Source organism: Dendropsophus ebraccatus, chromosome 12, assembly GCF_027789765.1.
Source record: "Dendropsophus ebraccatus isolate aDenEbr1 chromosome 12, aDenEbr1.pat, whole genome shotgun sequence".
In the NCBI taxonomy this organism is placed as follows: Eukaryota; Metazoa; Chordata; class Amphibia; order Anura; family Hylidae; genus Dendropsophus; species Dendropsophus ebraccatus.
The window spans coordinates 22,672,717-22,698,337 of NC_091465.1; the positions used below are offsets into that span (position 1 = coordinate 22,672,717).

Here is a 25,621-nt window from a genome sequence, read left to right on the forward strand (position 1 = left end):
TAGGCATCCTTGTGGGTGATTGTGTTTATCTTCCTATAATCCACGCAGAACCGGATGTTACCGTCTTTCTTCCTCACGAGGACAATAGGGGCAGCCCACGGACTCTGACTTTCTTGGATAACGTTAGAGTCTTTCATCTCCTTGAGCAGTTTCTTGACCTGCTGATAGCTGGCAGGAGGGATTGGCCGATGTTTCTCTTTGATAGGCAAATGGTCCCCAGTGTTGATCCGATGCTGGACCAGGTTGGTCTTCCCGAAATCGAGGGAGTGTTTGCTGAAGGCCTCGTGATACCTTTTGGCCACCTTGAGGATGCCGTGGAGGTATTCAAGTGGGGTATTGGCATCGCCAATATGGAGTTCATCCCACCAAGGGGCGAGAGCCCTGTTTGAGTCCCTTTGAGTGCCACGGATGGAACTCTGATAGGCGATGGTCTCCTCACAGATGATGTCCTCAGGATCGAGTTGGTATAACATGGCCACGGTGGTGAACTTGGGTAGGTCAGCTGAGGAGTCTCCAAGGTTCACCAGACGGACAGGGACCTGACCATTGGAGACGGTCACCAGGCTTCTAGCGGCCCTGACAAGAGGTTGCCCCTCAATTTCAATAGCGTCCAGAAGGGCCACATAATCAGCATTGTTGAGGCCTGGACGGACCCTGCACCAGATGAGGAACTCACTGTTAGCTGGGATGGTGATCGGACGAGCATCTCTAGTGCGGACACGGCAGATTTCTCCTCGAGGATTGGCAAATTTCCGCTGAGCGGCGAGCACCTTTATGGTCTTCTGAACGGCTTGCCTGTACTGAGGAGACATAGCACAAGACATAGAGGCATTCAAGGCATCCAACACTTCAGTGAATACATGACGGATAATATTCATGCCTAATACCACGGTCCCACTATCTCCCTGAGCCTCAGTAACAATGATACCCTGACGCGCTAGCTCCCGCTTCCCTATGCAGACAGTGGGTTCCCAGTAACCTAGTTGCACAATAGGACGACCATTACTAGCAATAAGTTTCAGACGGTATTTCTCAACTGGACCTAGGGTTCTCAGATCCCAATGTTCTTCAAACACATGCCTCGGGATAGTGGTAACCTGGGAACCTGTATCTACCAGAGCCTCCAGGGGGACTCCGTCCACCCAGAGAGTCACATGCGGGCATTGTGAGAGGAACCTTGAGAACCACTGTGCTTCCTGCGGGCCTGGATCTCGACCTCCTGGGTGTTGGCCCTCGGACCCAGGGGTAGCCCGTTTAACTGATAGCACTGAGAGCGGTAGTGTCCATGTCGCCTACAGTGGCGGCAATAGGGGCGCTCAGGGGATCTAAGTCTCGGTGGAGGAGGCCGATCGGGAACTGAATACTCAGGACAGGGGTCCTGTGGTGGTGGAGGTGTTGGATAGGCCCCTTGTAGCCCCCTTAGGGCTTGGCAGAGAGAGTCAACCACTTGCGTAAGGAGAGCAGGGATCGCTGGTGAATTAGCCGGGATAGACTGTTGGGCAGCTTGTATAGCGGAAACTGGTGGAACCATAGTGGGCACTGGAGGTGGGGGTATAGGTCCCACCGGATCCGGGCAATCTGAACCTGGAGTACAGCCGGCACAGGGATTGTCAATGCCAACCACCCTCAGAGCCAGAGTCTTGAAGTCCAGGAAAGGCATTGTAGGGTTTTGGGCAGCTAGCATACGCAGTTGGCTCTGGATGAGTCTAGAGTCCACCCCCTCTATGAAGCGGTCAGTGATCATACTCTCCACAGCCGAGGGGTCTATGGTATCAACCTGTCTCAGGGCCCGGTAGGCAGATTGGAGTGCTAGTGCATAGTCTCTGAGGGTCTCACCTGGCCTTTGTCGTCGGTCATAGAACTTAAGGCGGACCTCCGTGGGTGACTGTACCTCAAATTCTTTACTCAGCCGGGTCAGGATCTGTTGTACATTAGCTTTCTCCGTAGCTGGCCATGACCGCACCTCCTCGGCAGCGGGACCCTCAAGTTGTCCTAGCAGCAACTGCACCTGCTGAGTGGGAGAGAGTGAGACAAGTTCAAGGGTGCGGGAAATTTTTTCCTTGAAATCAGCCAACGTGTGGGGTTCTCCTTTATAACTGGGAAGATTGTTGGGCCCAATGAAGAATGGGACCGCTGCGGTAGCCATAGCAACGGGAGCCGCGGGAAGCCTTCTTCGGGCCGTCGGCGAACTGCCGGACCCGTCAGAGTCACTGTGATGGCCGGTGGACATGACGAGGGGTTCTGGTGTAAGGCGCCTGGAAGAAAGTAGGGGCGAGGAGAGCTTGCGGGAACAGCAGGCACCGATAGGCAGGGTGTCCGGGACCGGAGAGGAATAGGGCGGAAGTCAGCATCAACACTTCCGGCGGTCCGGGCACAATCTCCTTCCCTCCTGCAACAGAGGCTTGGATACTGCAGGGCCGGGGCGGAGCGCGCGCGCGCGCGAAGACAGTGCGTCACCGGCTGACTTGACCCCTTAGCAGGCCGCAGCGCGGCAATAGCAAAGTCTCTGGGGGGATTAGCAGTACAGTTCTGGGGACACTGACAGTTGGCACAACACAGTCTGCATCCTGTTCGTGACGCCAAAAATGCGATGCCCTGGCCCCTGGGGGCCACTTCCGCAGTGCTGGTGTTATGAGCGGGCAATGACCGGGGCAGCTGCAGGGGTTATACTTGTCACGGTATAGGCCTGAGGGCGGCACAGCTGTAGGGCCGGTCTGTGGAATCTGCGGGTGATGATGGGCATGCGATTCTTCGCTGCACCTAGTCAGGGCACCAGTTAGTGGACACCAATGCCAGGGTTCAGTAACAGCGGTTTTATTATAGATGAGGTAACTAGTAGCAACAGTTCTGTCCGGATGCAACCGGGTATATAGCAGGCTTTGACAAATAAGGCAGGAGTGGTGCTGCATAGGCTGTGAGAATACGTGCCGGATGATGGGAGTAGGAGTATGAGAGAAATAGCGGTGCTGGGTGGATTAGCTTGAGAATAATACTTGCTGTGAATCCTTGCAGCGATGAGGAGAGATAACGGAATGACACCCAGATGAGAGAGAAGAATCCGGTCACTTGAGCAGGCAGATACAGCCGAAGACTGGAATATAGCAGCAGAATCAGTCACTCTTCTTATGGTGAAGTGGGAGCTGCAGAGAAGAAGCCCAACTCCTCTGAGGCAGGAGAGGGACGACACACATCCTCCTTGCTTGGAAGCAGGGGGAAGACTAACTTGTCAGCAGGAAGTGGGAGGTCACATGGTTGCTCCTGGCCAGAGCTAGTCGGCCATTGGAGGAACCATGGTTACAGGTCACGTGATCAACAGCCTTGCATACCACTGTACACTGTAATACACAGGAACACATGAGAATACACATGAAAATGCACAATACCAGAGAATACTAGGGGAAAACCAGCAGCAGTTGCAGTGCAAACACTTACCAGAACAGGCATTGACACAGAAATAGAAATGGCCATAATAGGAGTAGTAGTCTGCATGTTCTGGGACACTGCACTACCACCCTGCATCCTCCTGTAATTAATGACTGCACAAATAGTACTCTCTCCTTGTCTTTTGTTGTTAATGATGTAGACACAGTACACTCTACTGGTATTTAACTGTGAATTATGTAGACACAGAGAGTACTTTCTCCTGGTCTTTTGTTTTGAATGATTTAGGCACAGATAGTACTCTTTCCTGGTCTTTACTTGTACAGGATGAAGGCACAGATAGTACTCTCTCCTGGTCTTTCGCTGTGAATGATGTAGACACAGATAGTACTATCACCCTGCCTCCTCCTACTTCTGGTCAGATTTGTTCTCGCATTGTGCCCCAGCTCCTTCTGCAGCCACTCTCTTTCATTCACAACAGTAATGGATAAAAACAAAAACTTCTCAATAGAGAAGACCGTGGGAAAGACGAGGTAGTTTACTATAAATGAGACCAGATGTTTAAACCTAATTTTTAACTGCTCGGCTGAAATATGGAAAGAAAAGTTTTCCTTTGAGTCAGATGGTCTTTATCTTGCCTGTATGTAACAGAGCTGGAGCGGTCATTGAAAGTTTTCCTCTGCAACTCTGCAGGGCTTACCTGCTGTCCTACGGGAAGCCCATTACACATTGATATAGCAAATATATATACATTGCATACAGCACCAGTTACTTACGTGACTGCTATAATAAGAGCATGTGAACCTTAAGCACCTGAATTAGATTTCCAAACCCGAAACGTGCCCTGAATTCAGTCTCGATCTTTTCATGCTGCCCACTCAATGGAAGCCCAAGTTCACTTTAGTGTTTACATAAAGGTGGTATTGTTCGCGCTTTTCTTGCCTCTTATTTCCCCACTAGCCCCCTCTATTCACATCTAATCAAAGAGGCGTATAGAGCGCAGTGCGGCCATTGTTCGCTCTGTTTCTGTACAAGATGTGTGCAGACTACAGTCAGCCAGGAGGTTAACATCGACTCCTTTTGAAAACGGGCATAATAAATCCAATTATTGCCGGTCAGGTTATCTCCATGTTTGCTCCACACCGCGCCCTGATCCGATCACTGGAATTTCTTACTTTATTGAAATGCATGTATTTTTTTCTTTTCCCGTGATTAAAGTCATGGTGGGGGATAAATACAAGACTGTGAAGCAGTGCCGCCTACGTGCCAAAGCTGATACATGCTGTCCCATGGTATAGGGTCTTCTGCCCACTCATGGCAAGAGAAGTGGCAACCGTACTGAGCCCCATCCCCTAGGTAGGGGTATAAGTATTTTACCAGGGTGGACTCATTCTTTATAATGGGGCACAGGTTGCCTGTATCTTGGTAGGAGCAGACTGGGTTTTTTTTTGTTTTTTTATGTTTGTTTGTTTTTTAAATTATTTTTTGTTTTTTTGTTTTTTTACTCTGTTACTCTCTACAACAGGTGATGATACTTGTGTCCATGTTTTGGAAAGAGGAAGTTTTCACGGGGTGTGTGAAGTTTTGTATAGTTTCAGGAAATGGAGAAGCTAATGTAAGTCCTGAGCAGATTAAAGGGCCGCACATCCTTTTATTATACATTCTTTAAGAGAGTAATGTTATAAAGGCTATATACATCATATACAGCATATTTATAGGTAGATAGGTCAGTTCTGCATTTTTTTCAGTGATCCGACCTGTTTGTAGTGTAAAAAAAATCATGTGGAATACTACTAAATGGTTGGTGTCTTTTCAACAAACTTAACAAGAATCAATAGTACAAGCGGATATAATAAATTTTGTAATACACTCACCGGCCACTTTATTAGGTACACCTGTCCAACTGCACGTTACCACTTAATTTCTAATCAGCCAATCACATGGCGGCAACTCAGTGCATTTAGGCATGTAGACATGGTCAAGACAATCTCCTGCAGTTCAAACCGAGCATCAGTATGGGGAAGAAAGGTGATTTGAGTGCCTTTGAACGTGGCATGGTTGTTGGTGCCAGAAGGGCTGGTCTGAGTATTTCAGAAACTGCTGATCTACTGGGATTTTCACGCACAACCATCTCTAGGGTTTACAGAGAATGGTCCGAAAAAGAAAAAACATCCAGTGAGCGGCAGTTCTGTGGGCGGAAATGCCTTGTTGATGCCAGAGGTCAGAGGAGAATGGGCAGACTGGTTCGAGCTGATAGAAAGGCAACAGTGACTCAAATAGCCAACCGTTACAACCAAGGTAGGCAGAAGAGCATCTCTGAACGCACAGTACGTCCAACTTTGAGGCAGATGGGCTACAGCAGCAGAAGACCACACCGGGTGCCACTCCTTTCAGCTAAGAACAGGAAACTGAGGCTACAATTCGCACAAGCTCATCGAAATTGGACAGTAGAAGATTGGAAAAACGTTGCCTGGTCTGATGAGTCTCGATTTCTGCTTGAACATGACAATGAGTTCACTGTACTCAAATGGCCTCCACAGTCACCAGATCTCAATCCAATAGAGCATCTTTGGGATGTGGTGGAACGCGAGATTCGCATCATGGATGTGCAGCCGACAAATCTGCGGCAACTGTGTGATGCCATCATGTCAATATGGACCAAAATCTCTGAGGAATGCTTCCAGCACCTTGTTGTATCTATGCCACGAAGAATTGAGGCAGTTCTGAAGGCAAAAGGGGGTCCAACCCGTTACTAGCATGGTGTACCTAATAAAGTGACCGGTGAGTGTATATCTTATCAGAAAAAAATGCCTCCTTTTCCACTTATCAGGGGATAGCTGAAGTAAGGCAGAAGCAGGCAAAGACTGCAGACAAAGTACAACAGTTTACTTTGAGTATTAGTATTAGCTTACATTGTGTTGCTCTATAATGTCCTCTTTGCAGCTTTTTCTTTGGAGGCTGTGTATAGAGACATGGAAGAGCAGGATCCCTTCATTTGCACTGTATGGAGGACATCATAGAGGGCAGGCTAAACCCACTCAGCTCAGAGACGACTGAAAAATAGGGGCAAAGCCTGAAATCTGAAAATGTTATATAATGACTGAACATAGTTGGACTCCTTATACACACACGACTACTTATGCTGAAAAGTTACTTAAAACACCAGGATCTGTGAGATCTTTCCTGATATTATGTTCCCTATGAAATAACCATTCAAGAGCATATTTCCCGAAAGTCTTCTGTTCAGAATTCCTGGAAATTTATGAATAGATTGACAACTGGGTGTTACCATTTCCTTTCATACGACATCTTAAAGTGTCACTGTTGTATTTTTTTTTTTTTTGCAGAAATCAATAGTACAGACAATTTTAAGAAACTTTGTAATTGGGTTTATCAGGCAAATATGCCATTATCTGCATTCAAAAAGACTATCCCCAGGTCTCTCCCCCCCCCCCCTCCTCTCTCTCATCCACTGCTCATTATCAGGAAATTTCGACTCTTTTACATCAGTCGGGCCCTGTGTAATCTATGGAGAGGGGAGGGGGAGGAGGGAGATGAGTCTGCAGCAGAGAACAAAGGATTACACAGCGGGACCTGTGTGAAAGCGGTATTCAGAGGTCAGAGAGGTCAGTGCTGACTGTTAGAGGAGATAGCCGGTGATGTAGCTGTAAATTAACTCTTTGTTGTCCTGCTTTGGTGCCTCATCCCCTGCCTCCCCTCCCCATAGAGAACAATGAAGACGGGGGGAGAGCTTCAAACTGCTTTCTCATTATAAAAATGCATTTTTCGCCTAATAAACCCAATTACAAAGTTTCTTAAAATTGCCTGTACTATTGATTTCTGCAAAAAAAAATAAACGACAGGTACACTTTAATCCTTTAGACATTTCTGGGATAAGTTAGATTGGGCTGTTCAGATCATGCAAGTACCTACATCTATTATGCAAGGGATCCTGTCTGCATGGACCGATATTCCTGCAGAAGTTTAGCGGAGATCCATTTCGCTGCCAGATAGGGGTCTCTAATATACCTGCTATTCAGTGTATGTGAATTTTCCTCATTTTATGAATTGCTACCGACTCCATTTGTTATGAGGCTAGATAAGCAGTGACCACCTCCGACCTCCCACTAGTAAGCGTTACCATAAGTGCAGTCCTCTCCATTGTGCGCACAATGCAATTTACCGTTTCAGACGAGTCGATAAACATTTTTGTGACAATGGCTTCCTAAAGACTAAGAGTTACGAGGGCAACATTGTATCACATACTGCAGGAAATACGCCGAATACCTTTACTATACGTGACACACGCGAGTGACAATTAGTTTTCATTGTGTTTCCTCCATTATTTCTGCCTGTCTGTACAATATAATGGAGCTGAATGGAGAAGAAATCCATTATAGGCCATTACACTGAGAAACGTAGTGATTTATATTCTCAATGAGACGTGTGGGTCTGATCAAGTGTTGGTGGACCCGAAGGAAGGAATGAATATTGATAGAAATTAATTGCGGCTTTTCAGCAAATGCAACTTTTTCTTTTCTTCTATTCTAAAGGAACGGGTGACGCTGTCTTTTTTTTGACAGGCGGCCATACCATAAATGTCTAGTTGCCTTTTTAAATCTGGTTCAATATGGAGGCCTTGAAAGTTAATGGATTTTCAGAAAACACGAGGTGTGAAAATCACAGATCATGTCTAAAGCATATAAGAATACACTGTAAGCCCGACTCAAAGACTAGCGCCTTAACTGGCCAATTCAGCTTTTTTTGACCAGCTTCATTGTTGCCCATTGACTATAATGGGCCAACCATGCTGTCTCCAAAAAAAGCCTAGTGACGGAACTGCCTCACATATTTCTATTGCCTCCCTGACACTTTGTCATATTGATGGAACCAAAGAGCTAATGTTTCACCTTGAGGAGAGTAGTATTAAGATATGTGGAGACTAGTATTAAGCAAACTTGCCAAACTGTGCAGGTTCCGCAACGTTCTATGGCTGCAGCTGCGTGCGTGCGTGTGTGTGTGTGTGTGCGCTATGGCTGCAGCTGCGTGTGTGTGTGTGTGCGCGCGCGCTATGGCTGCAGCAGATTGTGTGTGCGCTATGGCTGCAGCAGGCTGTGTGTGTATGTTATGGCTGTTCAGGCTGTGTGTGTGTGCTATTGCGTGCCCCCACAGTGCTCCTCAACATTACGATGTGCGACCCCTCTGTATCACAGGTATCTGGCATTGTTAGCAGTGGTTCTTTGTGTATGGTGAATATTTAGTTAGAAACATAGAAGACTGTCAGCAGGAAAAGACCACCTGCTCCATCTAGTCTAGTTGTGAGTAGTTCAGGATATGGAGGCTGGAGACTTGCTGCATCCACTGCACACACAGGAGAAGCTGCTTTATATACAGTATTCCTTTATTCACTCAGAAGTTGCACCATGATTATGTAGGACATTAGGGAGAAGCTGCTGAGCCAGTGTGATAAATAACTCCCCTGGTATCTGACCGGTCATTTATGAAGGAGTCTGAGTCGGTCCTGATTAGATTCAGGAGTCGGAGTTGCGGCTTACTGACTCCACAGCCCTGGTTCAGAGAACATTGCTGATCCTCAACAGTTCGGCAAGTTCGCTCAACACTAGTGGAGACCTGTAGGTCATTCATGATTCATAGATAGTTTCGGAAAAAAAGTATCTGCAAAGCAGCTCTCTGATGTCACCACCGAAAGTCTGTGTAAGAAGCCTTAGGACACAACTGGGAATGTAAGCTAAGCCAGAGAGTTCTACAGAAGGAGTGTTTACCCATCTGCAGATAGCTGTTTCTGGGTTATTGCCCCTCATCAGTACAGAGCAATCTCTCTGTAAAAAGGCCTTAGGTGGATAATGTTTCTTCTTGAGGAGAGTGCCATGAAGATGTGTGAAGACTTATGCTCCACTGGGAATTCTGGAAGAAGGATATGGAAAGCAGCTCTCTGGTGCCACCTTTTAGAGGTAGCAATACCTCTCATGTCAGTGTTTGACTTTAATAAAGAAGCCTTAGGTCATGAATGGTAATGTAAACCAACCTAGACAGCTCTTCAAAAGGAGAGTTTACCTATCGTTACACGGCTATTTCAGTGACTTTGATATGAAGCCTTAGGACATGATTAAACAGACACTGACATTATACAGAACAGGGATATAGTAGGCACCTACAGAATGCCAATGCATGCCCTTTTTACTGCTACGGGCAGTACTTCTTATGAGTTATCTTCAGTGCGTTACCAGCCGACTTATTTATTGTATATAGTCAGTTCTAAAATGCTAACTTCTTTTCCCCATCTATGCCTGGGCCCTTTAAGGAGCAGTCCCTTTTCCTATTGTTATTCTCCAGGGTTGTCTATTAGCTGATGAAGCCCGGCCAAAACCAGGTCGTTCTATTCCTTCTACTCTTCTAAAAGCTCTTAATTGGTAAATGACATTAGCGATATTACCTAACCGGCTTTGTACACCTTAGCCATTTATAATCAGAGCGTCGCCTACTCTTGTCAGTTTCAAGAGCGTAAACACTCGAGAATGAATTAAAGGCAATAAACAGCTGACGCTTTTACTTTTGCCGCATACATACATTTTTCCTCAGTCTTACTTTGCATAGGACACTAATTTCGGTCTTCTGACACAATTGAGCATCCCATCCAGCTATCGAAATGATACAAATTACGGTATTTTCTTGTCCCCAAATTTCAGTGGGATAGTCCTGCACCCTCCGTTTGGAATCCACTTTTGGCTCCCGAAAGTGCTCCCCATACATATTAGATGGTTCCCCCTTCTTGCCTAAATTGACTGGTTGAGGTTTAGACAAAACAAATCCTAATTCAGACTGAACGTAATCGCCTATGGGGATACAAGTGCTTTGGTCATGCAGTATGAATTTTTTGTAAATGTGGATTACATTAGTGGACAATTCCCTATAATCGTTTCCGTGTAACCAGATGGAATTATACCGGCATGCCCCAATTAATTTATAACACATTTTGGAAGCTCCAAAAAATTCAACTTGTATCCCATATATAATTTTATTCACACCTCGGCTCATTCCAAACACACTGTGTATTAGCACATTTACTCTACCTGGGCATGAAATAATTTCTGCAGGAGATCTGTCATCTCCTGAACATCCAGTACAATCATAGAATTTTATAGAACCCAAGAAGAGACCATATTGCATTTAAAGGGAACCATCCCCATGAAAATGTTTTTCGATCATGTACTAGAACAGAAGGCGCTAAGCAGATTTGTGTTATAAGGTATTGATTGAAATCCCATTCTAGGCCTAGGAGTCTGGTGGGTGGCCCTATCTTTGAGAAACTAGGCAGTTACTGATTAGGACTGCCCACCGGACTCCTAAGCCCTGAATGAAAAGAGATTGTAAATTAATAAAATACAAGTTATACTGAATCTTTTCCCAACACACTTTATATCAAGCTGCTTAGTTCCTCTTGCTCTATAACATTTTATTTGTTCAAAACTATAGGTTCCCTTTAAATAAAAGCCACTGACCAGATTTTCAGGGACCCTCTGCTGGGCCGAGACTGACACAATAAAAGAGACCAATGGTCTAGTCCGGTGCTTTTCAATTCCAGTCCTCCGGAATCCTCAACAGGTCATGTTTTGATGATTTCCTTAGTATTTCAAGGTCATATAATTATAATCCATGCATCAGGTGTTCTTTGTATGGGATATCCTCAAAACATGACCTGTTTGTGAGGCCTGAGGACTGGAATTGAGAAGCACTGGTCTAGTAGAAGTCCTATTAGACCTTGGGGTCAGTCACTTGTACAAATTCTGTTTAGGTTTCTTTGCTTGTCCATTGGGTGGCAGTATACACATACAGGGTTGTGTCACCAGACCCCCATTGAGGCAATAACTGATCCCTCTTTAGCCAGGTACCTTTTGGCCAGTCGCTCCACTTCCACTTTACATTAGATTATCATCTTTTTGACATAAAAAATATACATATATACAGTGCATACGTTTGTAGGTTGTTGTCCTCTTTGTTGTTGGGTTTTTGCCTTCGTAGGGCAACATGATTGCAATTTTCTGAAAATCCTGAAAATATTTTTGAAAGGCGTCTTCAGGACCTTTGTATTAATGGGGTATTCCAAGGATTGCTCATGAATGTGTGATGCCTGTGAGCCCCGATATTCAGCACAATAAATGGTCGGTGCCGCTCCTTAAAGTGTTGTGTCCCCTTCATGGTTACCCCAGCCGTCGCTACAGACAGCTGTACACCATTATAACCTATTAATAAAACTCTGAATATTTATGTGAAAACTATAATCGTGAACTTTACTTGCGATGCTTTTCCTGGAGCAGTCTGTATCCCATCATGCCTTGCAATGAAAGCCAGAGGCAAACAGGATTGGCTGCTCAGTATCCTGACTAGCAATAGCAATAAAAAAAATATTCATTGTATTGCTCGGAGGAGACTGTGAGGAGCGCACAGCGTGTTAGAACAGATTACAATATCTTATGAAGATGTTTCTTGCAACCCGGTTCTTTTTATTGCTTCTAAAGCAAAACCATGTGCTCAGTGATGAATTCTGCCATGATTGCCCAACCTATGTATCATGGTGGCATTACTATGTATCATGGTGGCCGCCATAGCTGTAACCTGTTGTGGGGAATCCAAGGTTGTCTCATACCCTCTATTCTATCACACCCACGCTCAATGGGTTCCACTGCCAATCACAAAGAATAAAACAACAACAAAAAAAATATCAAAATGTGCTCTTTACTATGAGGGATAATAGTGAGATTGTTCTTAAAGTGATATTCCTGGGTTTACAAAATTGTTATATGTCGGTGGTGGTGGGGGAGGGGGTTGCTAAAAAAATAAAATAAAACAATACTTTCCTATTCCAGTGTAGTGACTTCTGGTTCTTAGGGGGTGGGGCTTTTTTAGGCAAGTGTGCATGCACTGTACAGTTCCTTGTGTGTGTGTGTGTGTATGTATATATATATATATATATATATATATATATATATATATATATATATAATATATATATATATATATATATATATATATATATATATATATATATATATAATATAAACTGTGTGCTACGGAATGGATTTCAAAGTTCCCAGTATTATCATTCATTCATCCATGCTGTGTCAGTATGGTAGCGCAGGGATTTTAAACCATTTAGGACCACCCAGCATCATAATGAATGATGATGGCAGGAACTCAGAAGCCCATTCCGTCATACATCGTCCGTATTTAAGGACCATACATGGAACATGTGAATGCCCCTTAGCGCTGCATTTCTTTATATGAGGGAGTGGCTCTGGAGTTTATATGTGGTTGCTAGGTAGTATTTCCCTAGTAACCAGGCTGACACCGATTATGTGGTTAATTAGTATAAAAGTAGGTGAAAAATACTGACATGATACTGTCATTGGTCAAGTCAAAGGTGGGGAGAGTAAAAGGGGGGGGGTTGATAAGGGGGGTGGATTGATATAAAAGGTAAGGAAAAGTGGGTGTGATTATTCACTTGCAGTTAGCACTATAAAGATCTGACAACCCCCACCCACCCGCCCGGTTGTCAGGTTCGGTAATTAGGTTTGGGGTGTGTATGGGTTTGTGGATTTTTAATCTGGGCAGCGGGGTACAGTTTGTTGCAGCAGCTGGGGCGTGGGGGGGTCCTCGGAGTCGGTTGGAGATAATTCGGAGTGGAGGGAATTGTGAAATGGAACCAGCGTTGGGTTCCCTAGTTAAGCACTTAGAGTGTGGGTTGGCGGTCACAGGAAATCTGGTGGCTTGTGGAATTTAACCCCGGATGGGGTAAAAAGGAATTTTGGGGCCCGCAGGTGTTAATGTTATGCCTCCAAGCAAGTGTTTACCGGCTGGAGGTCAACCTGTGGGTGGGTGTAATTGGAGGTGACCGCCAATGGCAATTTTTGGGGCTTCAAGGACCACCTCCGCCGTAGAATGTTATACTGTTATTTATGGTTATATATTTGGATGTCTTGTTTGTAATAAAAATTCCGCTGCTGTGGCCGATTTTAAAATCCACATGGTGTCGTCTTTATTTGTAAGGTTTAGAGTATTATAAGGACTCAATAATACCCAGTCATGGAAAGTTACTGAGGTAGGAGCAGCTTGACATGACTAATCCTGTATCATCCTAACATTTTATTCAGACTTTTGTTAAAAAATTTTTACAAAAATAATTGTATGCCACATTCTGTATATAGCAGTAGAATTCTATGGACATGTATTTTCACAGCCGCACCATCCTGTCTAACAATAAATGTCTCTGTATTAGTCTAGTTCAGGGGTATATCACTTTAAAAATAATGCAAGAAAAACAGTGTGTGACAGATGAGTGTTTTTATGCTTTTTTGTTTCAGCCGTCCACATTGATGCTGCGGTTGTTTATAGGACAATTACGCCTCACCTTTAATGTATTGGGTTGGCGGCTGGCTTCTGCTCTTCCACTAATGCATTCAATTCATCAGGCAGCCATGTTAATGTTGTTGCCCTGGGATACGAATGAGCTTCTCCGCATCCTGTGTAAATGGATAGCGGAATATCCAGAGAGCAGCTTGGTGTCATCTCCCCGGGCAAAGAAGGGAAAAAAAAATGGAACAAATCTGTCTGCACCGATGAATGCACAGCAGAGCAGCAGAATCCGGAATGAATAGGAAAGCAAGGTTTTTAATAAAAGTTGCTGAAGCGAATCCACAAACTAATTAAAGTTGTTTAAATTCAGGAAACCCACTTGAAGCGCTAATGATATCACAACGTATGCGGAGACGTTCGCCGTCTTATCGCCTCGGCTGCTGGCATTGTGGTTGGGCACTTTATAATTGGCTGGCTCGTCACTGTGAGGCTCATCGGTCAGCTGCGAGCCATACCGGCAGCATCTGTCCGATACGGTGTTATAAGCCACCTGATGAAGAGAACTGTGGAGGAAAGTTATTGCCTAAATAATGCACGGTTCCAGTATGTTCCCCTTAGAGCTTTGTCTTCCTCAGTCTGTGGCTCTCTTTGGTGGTCACGGCTTCGTGGGTGTTGTAGTTTTGCACCAGCTCTCGAGCCTCAGATTAGGAAACGCTGTATAGTACAAAAACACCCGTGGCTTGATGCAAACGAAAAAAAAAAATTGTACCTGTGTAACCAAAATCAACCAATTAGATGACTCATGTCTTATGCTCCTCCTCTTTGACATCATGCAACAGAGAGTGAGTTTGCAGCTACATCTCCCTCTTCCTCATCCCCCCTCCCCTTGTTTTTGAGCTTTGCTTACAGAATAGTTTTATTACCTTGCTGAAAGTTTTTTTTTTTTGTTTTTTTTCCCCGTCTGTCTTTACTGTTTTCAGGTCTCTCTCACACACTTAGAGACTGAAGCTGCACCCCCCCCCCCCTTTCCTCCACCTTTTTTCCCTCCTCCCTATCCACTGTACGTTTGGTGTGTACATAATTTTTGTTTGTATTTTTTGGTGGGGAAGGGGTGTACCAACGACTTTGGCTTGACAGTTTGTTGGCAGGCATGAAGGGCAATTGGAATGGCCATTGAAGGGCATGCTTCTCTCACAAAAGTGAGAGGTGACCTGGGATACTAATGTATAACGTTTAGTGTAGTCAAATGTTGATTTTTCCTTGTTCTTACCCCCTGAGGCATCCATAGGCAAATCCACTGCACTGCATAATTTTTTTTTCCAAAGCTCTGTTTGAAAAATGTCCTATGTGTAAATGAGGCTTGAAGGGGTGTTTCTATCTTGAGAAGTGGGGGTCGTATCTAGAATATCTTCCTGGGGACTTTTTAGGACATCTGATAATCACCTTATGTGATGCTGTTCAGTTCAAAGCAGATGTAACTGTATACTCACTCAGTCCTAGCCATGTGCCCTCACTTCAAGGCCTTGTTCACACTTGTAATTTTTCAGCTCCGCTATTTTTACTTGTGATCCGTGAAAAATAGTCGGTAATTCCATCCGCATCTCCATAAATGTTAAACTGTTAAAAAAAAAAATTTAAGTTTGCTTAGATTTGTGAAAAACATGGATCCCATACACTTCTATTGGCCATTTACGATCCGCGCTAGGACATATCCTTTTTCTTTCACTAACTAGATGAAAAAACGGAATGTGTGAATAGCACAATAGAAATCAATGGGCATTAAATTAATCCGTGATTGCAGATCCGCAGTCATGGACAACTTTGGAGGATGTGTAAGTAAGGCCTAATGGTGGGAGACCCCCTTTAATTTAGCAGGTTGTTCTCATTCTTGGTCTTATTGTACAATATCACACGTCAGGAGAATGTTCTATGCACAATATGTGAGAAAAGAAGTTTTCTCTGAAATTAGGAAAACTGAGTTTAGACGCGAGCGTGTCTGTACAGCTGTTGTGCTCTAGGCCATAGTGAATAAAGGCATTAGTACTTCACTACACAATGGAGCGATTCTCTGTAAATGGGCACAGAGAGCCTTTCAGCATAGTCTCTTGCGCCATTTGGACGTCTCTCTCCGTGCCATGTACAGGTGGCAGCAGGTTATGTGTAAAATTCCCTGCACTAATTACTTACCTTCCAGCCATTCCTGTTGGTGTTCACATGCCAGATCTTTGCCCCCACACGAATGTTCCCTCTTAGCAAACAGGGATGACCTTTTCCTTACGATATACCGAACAATTGTGTCGTAGAACTTTGCAGCTTGCCATTAATATAACTTTCTCTCAAAGGGGCTGTGTCAAAAGGAGATCCTATGTCTATCTGTGCTATTAGGACACCCTAGAGTGGGCTCTCTTACTCAGGGGGCCCCTCTGAGCCAGAATGGAGGAGGACTCTGCCAATGGACAGTGCCACATGATGATAATGTGGGTGGTTTGGGCAGCTGCCTAGGGCCCGAGGCGTCCAAACCACCCACATCTGATCATAGACTGCATGATGGTACGTGGCACTGGCCTGACTGATTGGCCTTTCTGCAGGGCTGTCCTTGAAATGCGGGAGGTCTGTAAGACTTTAAGATTCGTAGTTGCGTTCGTATCTACAGTATATACTGTGACAGATTTAGCGTTTACCCTGATTTTGAGGTCAGCTCAGGTCGTTTGATCGTTGACACATTTTATACATTTACATCATTTGCATTTGAAAGATTTAACAATTTTTTTGCATGATAATTGGCCTGTGTAAAAGGCCCTTAACATGCACTGCCTGAGCCGGAAGACCAAAGGAGGAGAGTCATGCTAGGAAGGCAGCAGCAACGGGGGAGTGTGTGTTAAGTGAGCACAGGGGACCATCTACTTTGGGGGACTACACAGGGGGCAGTTTACTTTAGAGGCAGGCACAGAGTGGGACACTTTCTATATGGAGACTGCACAGAGGGGGCCACCTACCGTATGGGGACTGCACAGCTTGAGCCCCCTACTGTATGGGTAAATAGAAGGACCCGGCACTTGCCAGTAATTTGCTTATTAAGTCTAGGTAGACTTAGCTGATGAAGGCCATGTATGGCCGAAACGCGTCCTGTATGTAACTGTGATGCTTTAATGCACCTGAATAAATAAGCAAATCTACTGGTGAGTGCCAGGTTCTTCTATTTACCTACTACTGGACTTACCCACCTCATGCACCACCCCACCGCTGGAGTGGTGTCCTTCCCATCTACCATACCTACTGTATGGGGACTGCACAGAAGGGCCACCTACCATATGAGGACTTCACAGAGGGGGTAATTTTTTTTTTCTGGAAGTGGTCCTGCCCTGGTGGGCTTGGCCATGCCTGGGGACATTTAATCTGCCAATGAATGTACTGTCACATTTGAATAGGTGGGCAGGCACATGTTGGTTGGTGATCAGATCGATCCATGCGAGTACACTAGGTCTATGTAGCATCGACAGTCAAGAGAGAAGTTACAGCTGGTAACTGACCGGGCACACTGCTTAGGGTCTACATGATTCTGGCAACATCTGAAGTCTACTAGCTTAGGTTTTATGCCATGCATAGAAAAGATATGTTTATGGTTTTGGTACTCGCACTACTTACTATTCTAGAGCTGTGGCTTATACAGGACAGTTTTGTCACCTTTGTCTATTGTTTTTTGCATATCACCCTCGATATCTCGCTCTGGGCAATTCTATGTTTATAGGCAGGGAAGGAGTCATATTGGTTGTCACCCAGCATATCTACTGTTATAAATGACATTTCTGCTTTATTATGCAGTGACATGCAGATATACACTGCACAGTAAGGTAGATTTACCATTTATACCGAATATTGCTGCTGGGCTTTGTGAAAATTTTATACATTTTTTTTTATTCTGATTTGGTGATCAAATTATATATATTCTCCCCCTCCCTAGCTAGCAATCTCTCCTCCAAGGTTGTGTATAGCAGCTGCTCATCATTTTTATTTACATGACATAAACCTGGAACATCTGGAAGCCGTTCCCTTCACCCGAGGACTAATGCTTCACTGGCTGATATAAAAAGCCTCCTTAGCAACATGAAATTTCCTTGGTGTTCTCTAATCCGTTTTCTATCATCCTTTCATTCCACATTTTACATGCTTGGCATTTTACCACTGCAGAACTTAATCCACTCTCCTGCACAGATTGATCAGTGATTGTTTACAGCAGCCCGGGCACAGGAGAGATGGCATACCTTCCGTCTGCACTCTATAGTCATCCAACTCAAAGGAGGGTCATAATGTAGGTGTACATCCCAAAAAGTATAGGGGCAGACAGCTGATAGGGCTATAAAACAGACACCTGTTTGATAGCTGGTGGCTCTTAAAAAATCATGTGTTTGTCCTAAGTTAAATAAAAACTGGGCTGAGCTGCAGCATGCATACCTTCCCCTTCCCTGCTTTGTAGGATATATGTACAGGGATGTTAAGGATTTCTTATCTTCTATAGCTGATGTGCACATCGAGTTCTTCCTTACCACAAATTTATAGAGTTTATCATTTAAAAGACGTTATGACTGTTTACAAACCCCTGATGATCACTTGAGTCTAGCTATACATTTTCCCTGCAGCGGCCTCTATAGGAGAAATGTAATATTGCATGCTGGATCTACATCGAAAAAATATTCCTCCCTATAAATAATTCTTACCCGTATGCAGTAGGCGCCCAGCATCCTGGCAGTTCAAGATATAGTCAGTCGGTCAGAGCAGTCTTGGAAATGAAACCTCCAGTATTTGTCATTAAAGTGTGAAGAACCTGAAAAGTAACATGGAATGTGACCCTTAGCGTTTACACAGTAGTGTGCCTGCAAATCTAGCCTCTCCTTTCCTTTTTGTAGCTTGCGTAGCCTTTTCAGGAGCCCAAATGGCATAGCGCCATTCTTATAATTGCCGTTGCATACACTGCCAATGCATTTCACAGTCCCATTTTGCACCTAAAAAACGACAATACTTATGTGTAATTGCCTCACGCCTCAGTGATATTATCAGTATTAGGGGATTGATAGGTCTGTATTTTTCTGTTTATCGGTTTGGTGCCCGGCATAGCCGCCTCCTCAGTGTGACGCTCATCTTTATATACACGGGCCACACGTCCTGTTTATTAGCCAGTCTGGGAGAATTCACTCTCTTCATGCAGCATATTGAGCTTAACTGGTAGATCGTTCAGAAGCAGGGGGAAATTAATATGAAACGCGCTGTGCATAGGGTTTTTTTTTTCTATTATTGATGGTTCTAACATGGTCAATTTGAAGCCGGTCATTGTCTATAAAGTAACTGAGGTCACTCGCTGAAGCCCGGCAGTGTAATTGAAGGCACAATCTCATTCATTCTTCCTGCGCCACTTAATGAAAGAGAGACAAGTAATGTTGTAACGCTGTATACCCAGGAGCCCATCGCCTCGATGAACTGTCTGAAATTGAATGAGGCGGTACAGGGAGCCCACAGGACCCGAAATTGTTTGCGTCGCTTCTGGAATTTGCACATTTACTTCCTAATTGTCTGCAATCAGATTTTCAGCCACATCTCCTTTTTGTTTGTCTTTAGGATCATTGTCTATTTAAGGGATAAAACCCATGGGCATAGCCATCCATACTCTGTGCGGAGGTAACAGAAATAGTCAGGCCCTGGATCTTTAGGGGGCCCACAATAACAAAGAGTGGCCAACATAGTGGAACCTTTTCCAAAGAACCATCTCTTCAAGACGACCCCCACTCTCCCATCTCCCATCTGATTTTCAGTTGGCTTCTTCTCTAAGAAGACCACTTTCCCAGAGGAGGAACGTTTAGGAGCCTCAAAGAATAATGTTGAACAAACTTGCTGAACGTTCGGGTTCAGCCAAACCCAACCACTTTGCATTTTACTCCCGGTGGCTGGAGGTGTTTAATGCAGACCTAGGAAGTCGTGAAAAACATTGATACAGCCATAGGTATCCGTGTTTTCCTAGCAGTCCTAGGACTGCATCAAATACCCCCAGCCACCGGTAGTCAAATGCCAAGTGGTTGGGTTTGGCCGAACCCAAACGTTAAACAAGTCAGAGGTTTGCCCATCAGGCTATGTATTTTGGTCAGTATTTTTAGCCAAAAAAAACACAGAAAAAGGTGTATAGCTTTTCTCTGTTTATGTTCCGCTCCTGGTTTGGGCTAAAAATACTGACAAAAATAATGCATGAATAAGTTGCATATGGTACGTCCGCCAATCACACATTCACAGCCCATCCTATGTAAAAACCCTTTACAAAGTTGAGTATTTTGCCCTGCAGGGTAAGTTCTCCATAGCTTGCGTTCTTACAGACAATGAAAGGCCCACATGTGCAGGGACCCTAACTTCACCAATGTTGGTTTTCTAGCACTAAAGTACACATGTTGCCGTAAATAGCACCTACATGTAATTCCTTTCTGCTTACTTTCAGGAAAGTGAAGATGCAGTCAAGGTTTTAGCAAAAGAAAAAGATCTTTTAGAGCGGGAAAAATGGGAGCTACGGCGCCAGGCCAAGGAAGCAACGGACCATGCCAGTTCTCTTCGGTCACAGTTGGACTTGAAGGACAATCGGATCAAAGAGCTTGAAGCTGAGCTTGCAATGGTGAGATATAATATATATTCACATATACATATATGTATATATATATATATATATATATATATATATATATATATATATATATATATTATTTTTTTTTTCACTCTACTGTGAACCATTTAAAAGAAGATACAGTGCGGTTTCTAACATCCAGTCACCCGTAACCAGTGCACAACCACCAGAGTGTTCGAGTCAATACCCGACTGCTGGACGTTGGAGTACCATTGAGGTATTACAGCCAAACAGAAGGGTGACTGGTAGTTTACTGTAAACTGTGCACCAAAATTCATTGCGAGAGTCCAATAGACCTTCTCTAGTCTGTTATATACATCTGACTGCAATGGATAAAACAAACTGGTCAGACCTTTGTTTTTATTGGTTGTCACCAATAAACCAATGGTTGGTTTTCTTTTTTTCTTTTAACATAGTAGGGACTTGTTACTTGATCTTTATCAGTTTTGGCCTGGAAAAATCAGTCATAGCCTCCCCAATTTAGGTATTATGAGGTCACTACAGTATGTGACCTCTTAAGGGGCTTACTTTTTAGAGAAACTTTTTGTTAGTCAGAAGGCCGCAAAGGTTAAATTGTTGACCTTGTTGGATTCCATGGTTCCTTTTTGTGTGTGATCTATCCATGGAAATCAGGGTTAAGACCTTTTTCAGTCGTCCAACATTTGGACTACTATCAATGTAGTTGATTTTATGAAGCCCCTTAAAATCCATTTCTTCCAAGATTGTCATCAAGAACAGTTCTTTGAGGATATCACATACAAAGAACACTTGTAATAATACCCGATGCAATGAGTATAATTTCATCACCTGTGAAATACTAGGAAAATCCTCTAAACATAACATGTTGGTGGCCATGACTAAATTAAGAGGCACTCATCTAGAAAGAATAATTTTGGATATAGCATAACAGCTTGATATATACAGAAGATGGGGGCCCTATAGCAAAGGTCCCCTTTGTGTTTTTTGGGTTTTGCCACCCCAGACCAAATAGTCTTGTGCCTGTTTTCTCTTTTACACTCTTTTCATGACCCTTTGGTATTCAGCACCCCATTGATTCCTCTGAAGGTAGAAGTCCTATAAAGGCTGGGACTACACAGCACTCCACCAGGAAATACTTTATCACTCAACTCAATCACTCATACAAGTTGAATGGGTTCATGCTGACATTTACAAGAAATCCTTGTATGAGTGATTGAGACGTGTGACGCAGTGGTTTCTAGCCAAAGGGTTAGACCAACCCAAACTAGGCCATTTCTCCCCAGGGGTGACAACAGCCACCTGGACTGCCTCAGTGGCACATATGCACTTTCATACATGGGCTGCTATTTTGACATCAAGGCTAAGATTCCCTGTACACTTCAACCGAAATTATATAGATCATGCTAATAGGTTTACAATCTGTGGGCATCATTCTCCCCTTTGCTAGAAGAGGGAAGGAATCATAGTCAAGTATGTATGTCATTAAAGGTGTTGCCTCCTACACTCCTGGACCATTGAAACCAGATCAGCAAATCGGTTTCGGTGCTCTTCATTGTAAATGGTTTTATCTTCTATATAGGAGCACTGTCAGATCATGAAAACAAGACTATCCAGGTTAAAGTCAATAGATTTCCTGAATTAGGGGTCCTGGTCCTCAGTGCTGTGTGTATATAAGCATTACTTAAGCATGCATAAGTAACCGTCAGGTAGTGTACAGTGTTAGTATTAAAGGTATCGTCCAGCAACATATTTCCTTTCAATGGGGTCAGACTGGGTCGAAAAAGCAATATTGCTTCTTCTGCACGATCCTCCACCACTTCCATCATCCCATTGTTCAAACTGATCAACACTTTACAGTACTTTCTCAACACAAGAAAAAACACTTGGCGAGTGATAGTGAGTGGGTATTTCCTTTGGGTCAAGATTGGACTAGGAAGTCGAGAATCCAGTAATGGCAGCGACAGGGGATTGGACAGGTAATTTATTTTTTTTTCTGACCTAGCCTGACCCCTTAATAACTCACTGGACAACCCTTTAACGCTTTAGTTTTTAGCTTCCCTACAAGAGATGAGTACAACATGAGCATGTTAAAGTCCTATCGCTCTGCATCCAACTGGCCTGCATCAAACAACTTCAGCTATTGGAATTTAAATGCCAATTGATCCGACTCAAGAATGCTCGAGTTGTGCTCATCTCTACTCCCTACGTTACCGTCACCCTTCATAGTATAATATTTCTCCAAGCCAATATGTAGGGCAGATCCAATGGGGTCTGGTACTTGCATCTGGCACAGACCTTCCTCATAAAACGCTTGAGGTAAGCTTGGAAGTCCGGGCTCCCAGAGGAGCCATTTTTGCTGAGATCTTAATCAGAATGTTTTATAGTGATCCGCATTAACTCCAAGATAATTGGAGCTCAGTTGGTTCATAATAAGGCGACATTTCATGCAATTATCCATGTAATTACTTTGTCTCCTGATTATTTTCTACATGGCTAAAAGTGCGTGTTGTTCATAGTGCATCCTGTCACTCATCATCACCACGTCCTAAATGAACTAGAATTACACCCGGGTTGTAATTTTGTAAATATTTTTAAAGCGGATCCGAGTCTTCGCTCCCTAGTTTGAGCACATTTTGCCTCAATGATTAAGTCCTATTACTCTGTGATTTTCATGTTTTTGCTAATTGTACATTTATCCACCAGGTAAGCTCCTCCGCTAATCACTTCCTATAAGCTCTTTATATTCCAAGTATGTAACAGGGGAAATCCAACTAGAACTATTTTTACATAGGAAGATAGATGGGCAATAGGAGCACCATTTGCTTGGGCGATGCTTAATGCCAAGGCCCTTTAGACTGGCCAGTAAATGGGAGTAAAAGGGCATTCTAACAATCACTGGGCCATTCATGTGGCTGTCTACGTACATCATTGATGGCAGCATATCCCCCATTTATACGCACTGCTGACAGACGGTAATGTTTACGCCTATGCAATCTGTGCCGTCAACCGATTGTCAGCAACAAGGCAATACATTTGTACATTTAGCCAATAGTAGCCTTGTTCAGCGCTTGAAAATAGCCCCATAGAGAGTGGTTCATGGAGCACAAGCCACATCCCCTTTCCCCATTATTCTATGCCGATTTCTTGTTAATCCATGCCTACTTGTCCTAGTTAATCTGCCCAATATGATGATTAATTTCCTCTTGTGGGCAAAAGAAATCCTACCTGATTTGTCCCTGTAGCCCCCTACCTCCTCTTTCCTGTGTCGCTGTTCTTATCTTTGTATGTCCCACTGTTTTCGAGTAGCTTAAATTAAAGGGAATATGTAAATGATCTCCTTAGGTGCACTGGGGGCGTTCCCTGGCCCCCAGTGCACCGTTCCACCTGCCTCCTCCTACAGCCACGCCTACCTACGCATTTTAAGGTGTGCATAAGCATAGGTAGGCGTGACTCTAGGAGACAGCGGGTGGAATGGTGCGCTGGGGGCTGAGGAACACCCCCAGTGCACCTAAGGAGCTAATTTACATATTCCCTTCAACTTCTCAATCGGCGAGACCTACAGAAATAGGAAGAGTGTCCCTGGAAAGAGGAGGTAGAAAGCTACAGGGACATATAATCTTAAAAGGGAAACTATCAGCAGATTATGTCAAACAAATCAGTAGGAACCTGGTCATAGTCTTCTCGAACTGCTTGGCCAAGATTTAGATGAAGACAACCATTAGCTTCTTGCACAGTTAAGTTTTGGTCCTCACCTCCTCAAGCATAAAGTGACTGCTTACCATAGAGTACCATTAATATAAGTATATTTCTCTTTTCTGTTAAGGGTTACTTTTTTTTTTTTTTAATTCAATGTTTTTGGTGTTCCTGCCTCACATATGTCCCTAACAATGCATTCAACGTGTCTCTTAACTCTGCTCTCCCATCCCCCATCTTGTGGCTTAGATTGAAGTCTATCCCAGTTAGATTATCATGCTTGTGACCTGTTTCTCCAGATAACAAAGTGTGTTGCCCAGAGAAAGGAATATCGTGTTTTTGATCACTACATTGAGAAGGAGCCCTCCACAAGAGGGATAGCGGTAAGACTAAAGTTCTTAGGGAAAACACCTCTTCTTTTTTTTTCCCCTGTTCTTTTTTTTAATCCAATTTTTTGTGCACTTTTTTTTTCTTTTTTTAATTTGTTTGTCACCTTTTTTTTCCCCATCGGATCAACCTGCACAATTGTTATGGCTAACACATGCACCTTATCTTCTGACGTCTTCACACGATTGTTAACACACTGATGGAAATCAAAGGGTTGGTGACAGTGGCACAGAGCAGAGGAGGGTATATGCATAGATGCCAGGCCTATAAAATATCACACTAAATGCAACTGCTATACTTAAAGGGGAGAATTATTTTTTTTAATCAACATTATTCAGACAGTTATATAGATTTGTTAATTGAAAAAAAATCTCAAGCCTTCCAGTACTTATCAGCTGCTGTATGTCCCACAGAAAGTGGTGTGTTTTTTTCCAGTTTGACACCTCTATCGATGTCAGGAACTGTCCAGAGCAGGAGAGGTTTTCTTTGGAGATTTGTTTCTGCTCTGGACAGTTCCTGACATGGACAGAGTTGGCAGCAGAGAGCCCTGTGTCAGACTGGAGAGAACACATCACTTCCTGTTGGGCATACAGCAGCTGATAAGTACTGGAAGATTAGAGATTTTTTTTTAAATAGAAGCAATTTTCTAATGTGTATGACTTTGTGAAACCAAAGGAGATTTGGTACCTCTGATCCCTTAGTTGTTAGAAATCCATTTTCTTACGTGTGTCCAGCATACAAAGCCCTTGGTCCTGCCTGAAGGAATACAACATGCATGCTACATTCCTCCAGGTAGTACCAAAGGGCTGATATCCTGCCTGATGGAGCAGCGCGACAACACATAAGTGTCTGTTGTATATGTGGACAAGCCTCAATGTGAACCCATGTTGGAAAGCACTTGGACGTGCAATGACTAGACATGATACCTGGCCTCTATGCATACACCTCTGACTGACGTCCCTTAGAATCTTTCTGTACTGTTCATACTGAAAAATCCTTCTGTGTTGTAAATCAAATTAAACTGCATTTACAAAAGAAAAATGTAAGTTTCTGTTTGGACTGCTAAGAGTTAAAAGGAATTGTATTCGATAATTCTTATTGGACTAGATATATATATAGTAGTTTTGTGTATGGTTTAGTGATGGTAAGGATGTG

General features: G+C 43.8%; 1 protein-coding gene across 3 annotated transcripts in view; it reads left to right on the top strand.

Moving 5' to 3' along the window:
• Nucleotides 1-25,621, top strand: part of KAZN (kazrin, periplakin interacting protein) — a 153,368-nt gene that overhangs the window by 112,495 nt on the left and 15,252 nt on the right. For 2 of the 3 annotated variants that reach the window (XM_069946534.1, XM_069946536.1), the window contains 2 exons: nucleotides 20,228-20,398; nucleotides 24,379-24,462. In XM_069946534.1, the coding sequence (XP_069802635.1) occupies nucleotides 20,228-20,398; nucleotides 24,379-24,462 (255 nt within the window). The remainder of the gene's footprint in view (nucleotides 1-20,227; nucleotides 20,399-24,378; nucleotides 24,463-25,621) is intronic. The other variant, XM_069946535.1, reaches the window with a different exon arrangement.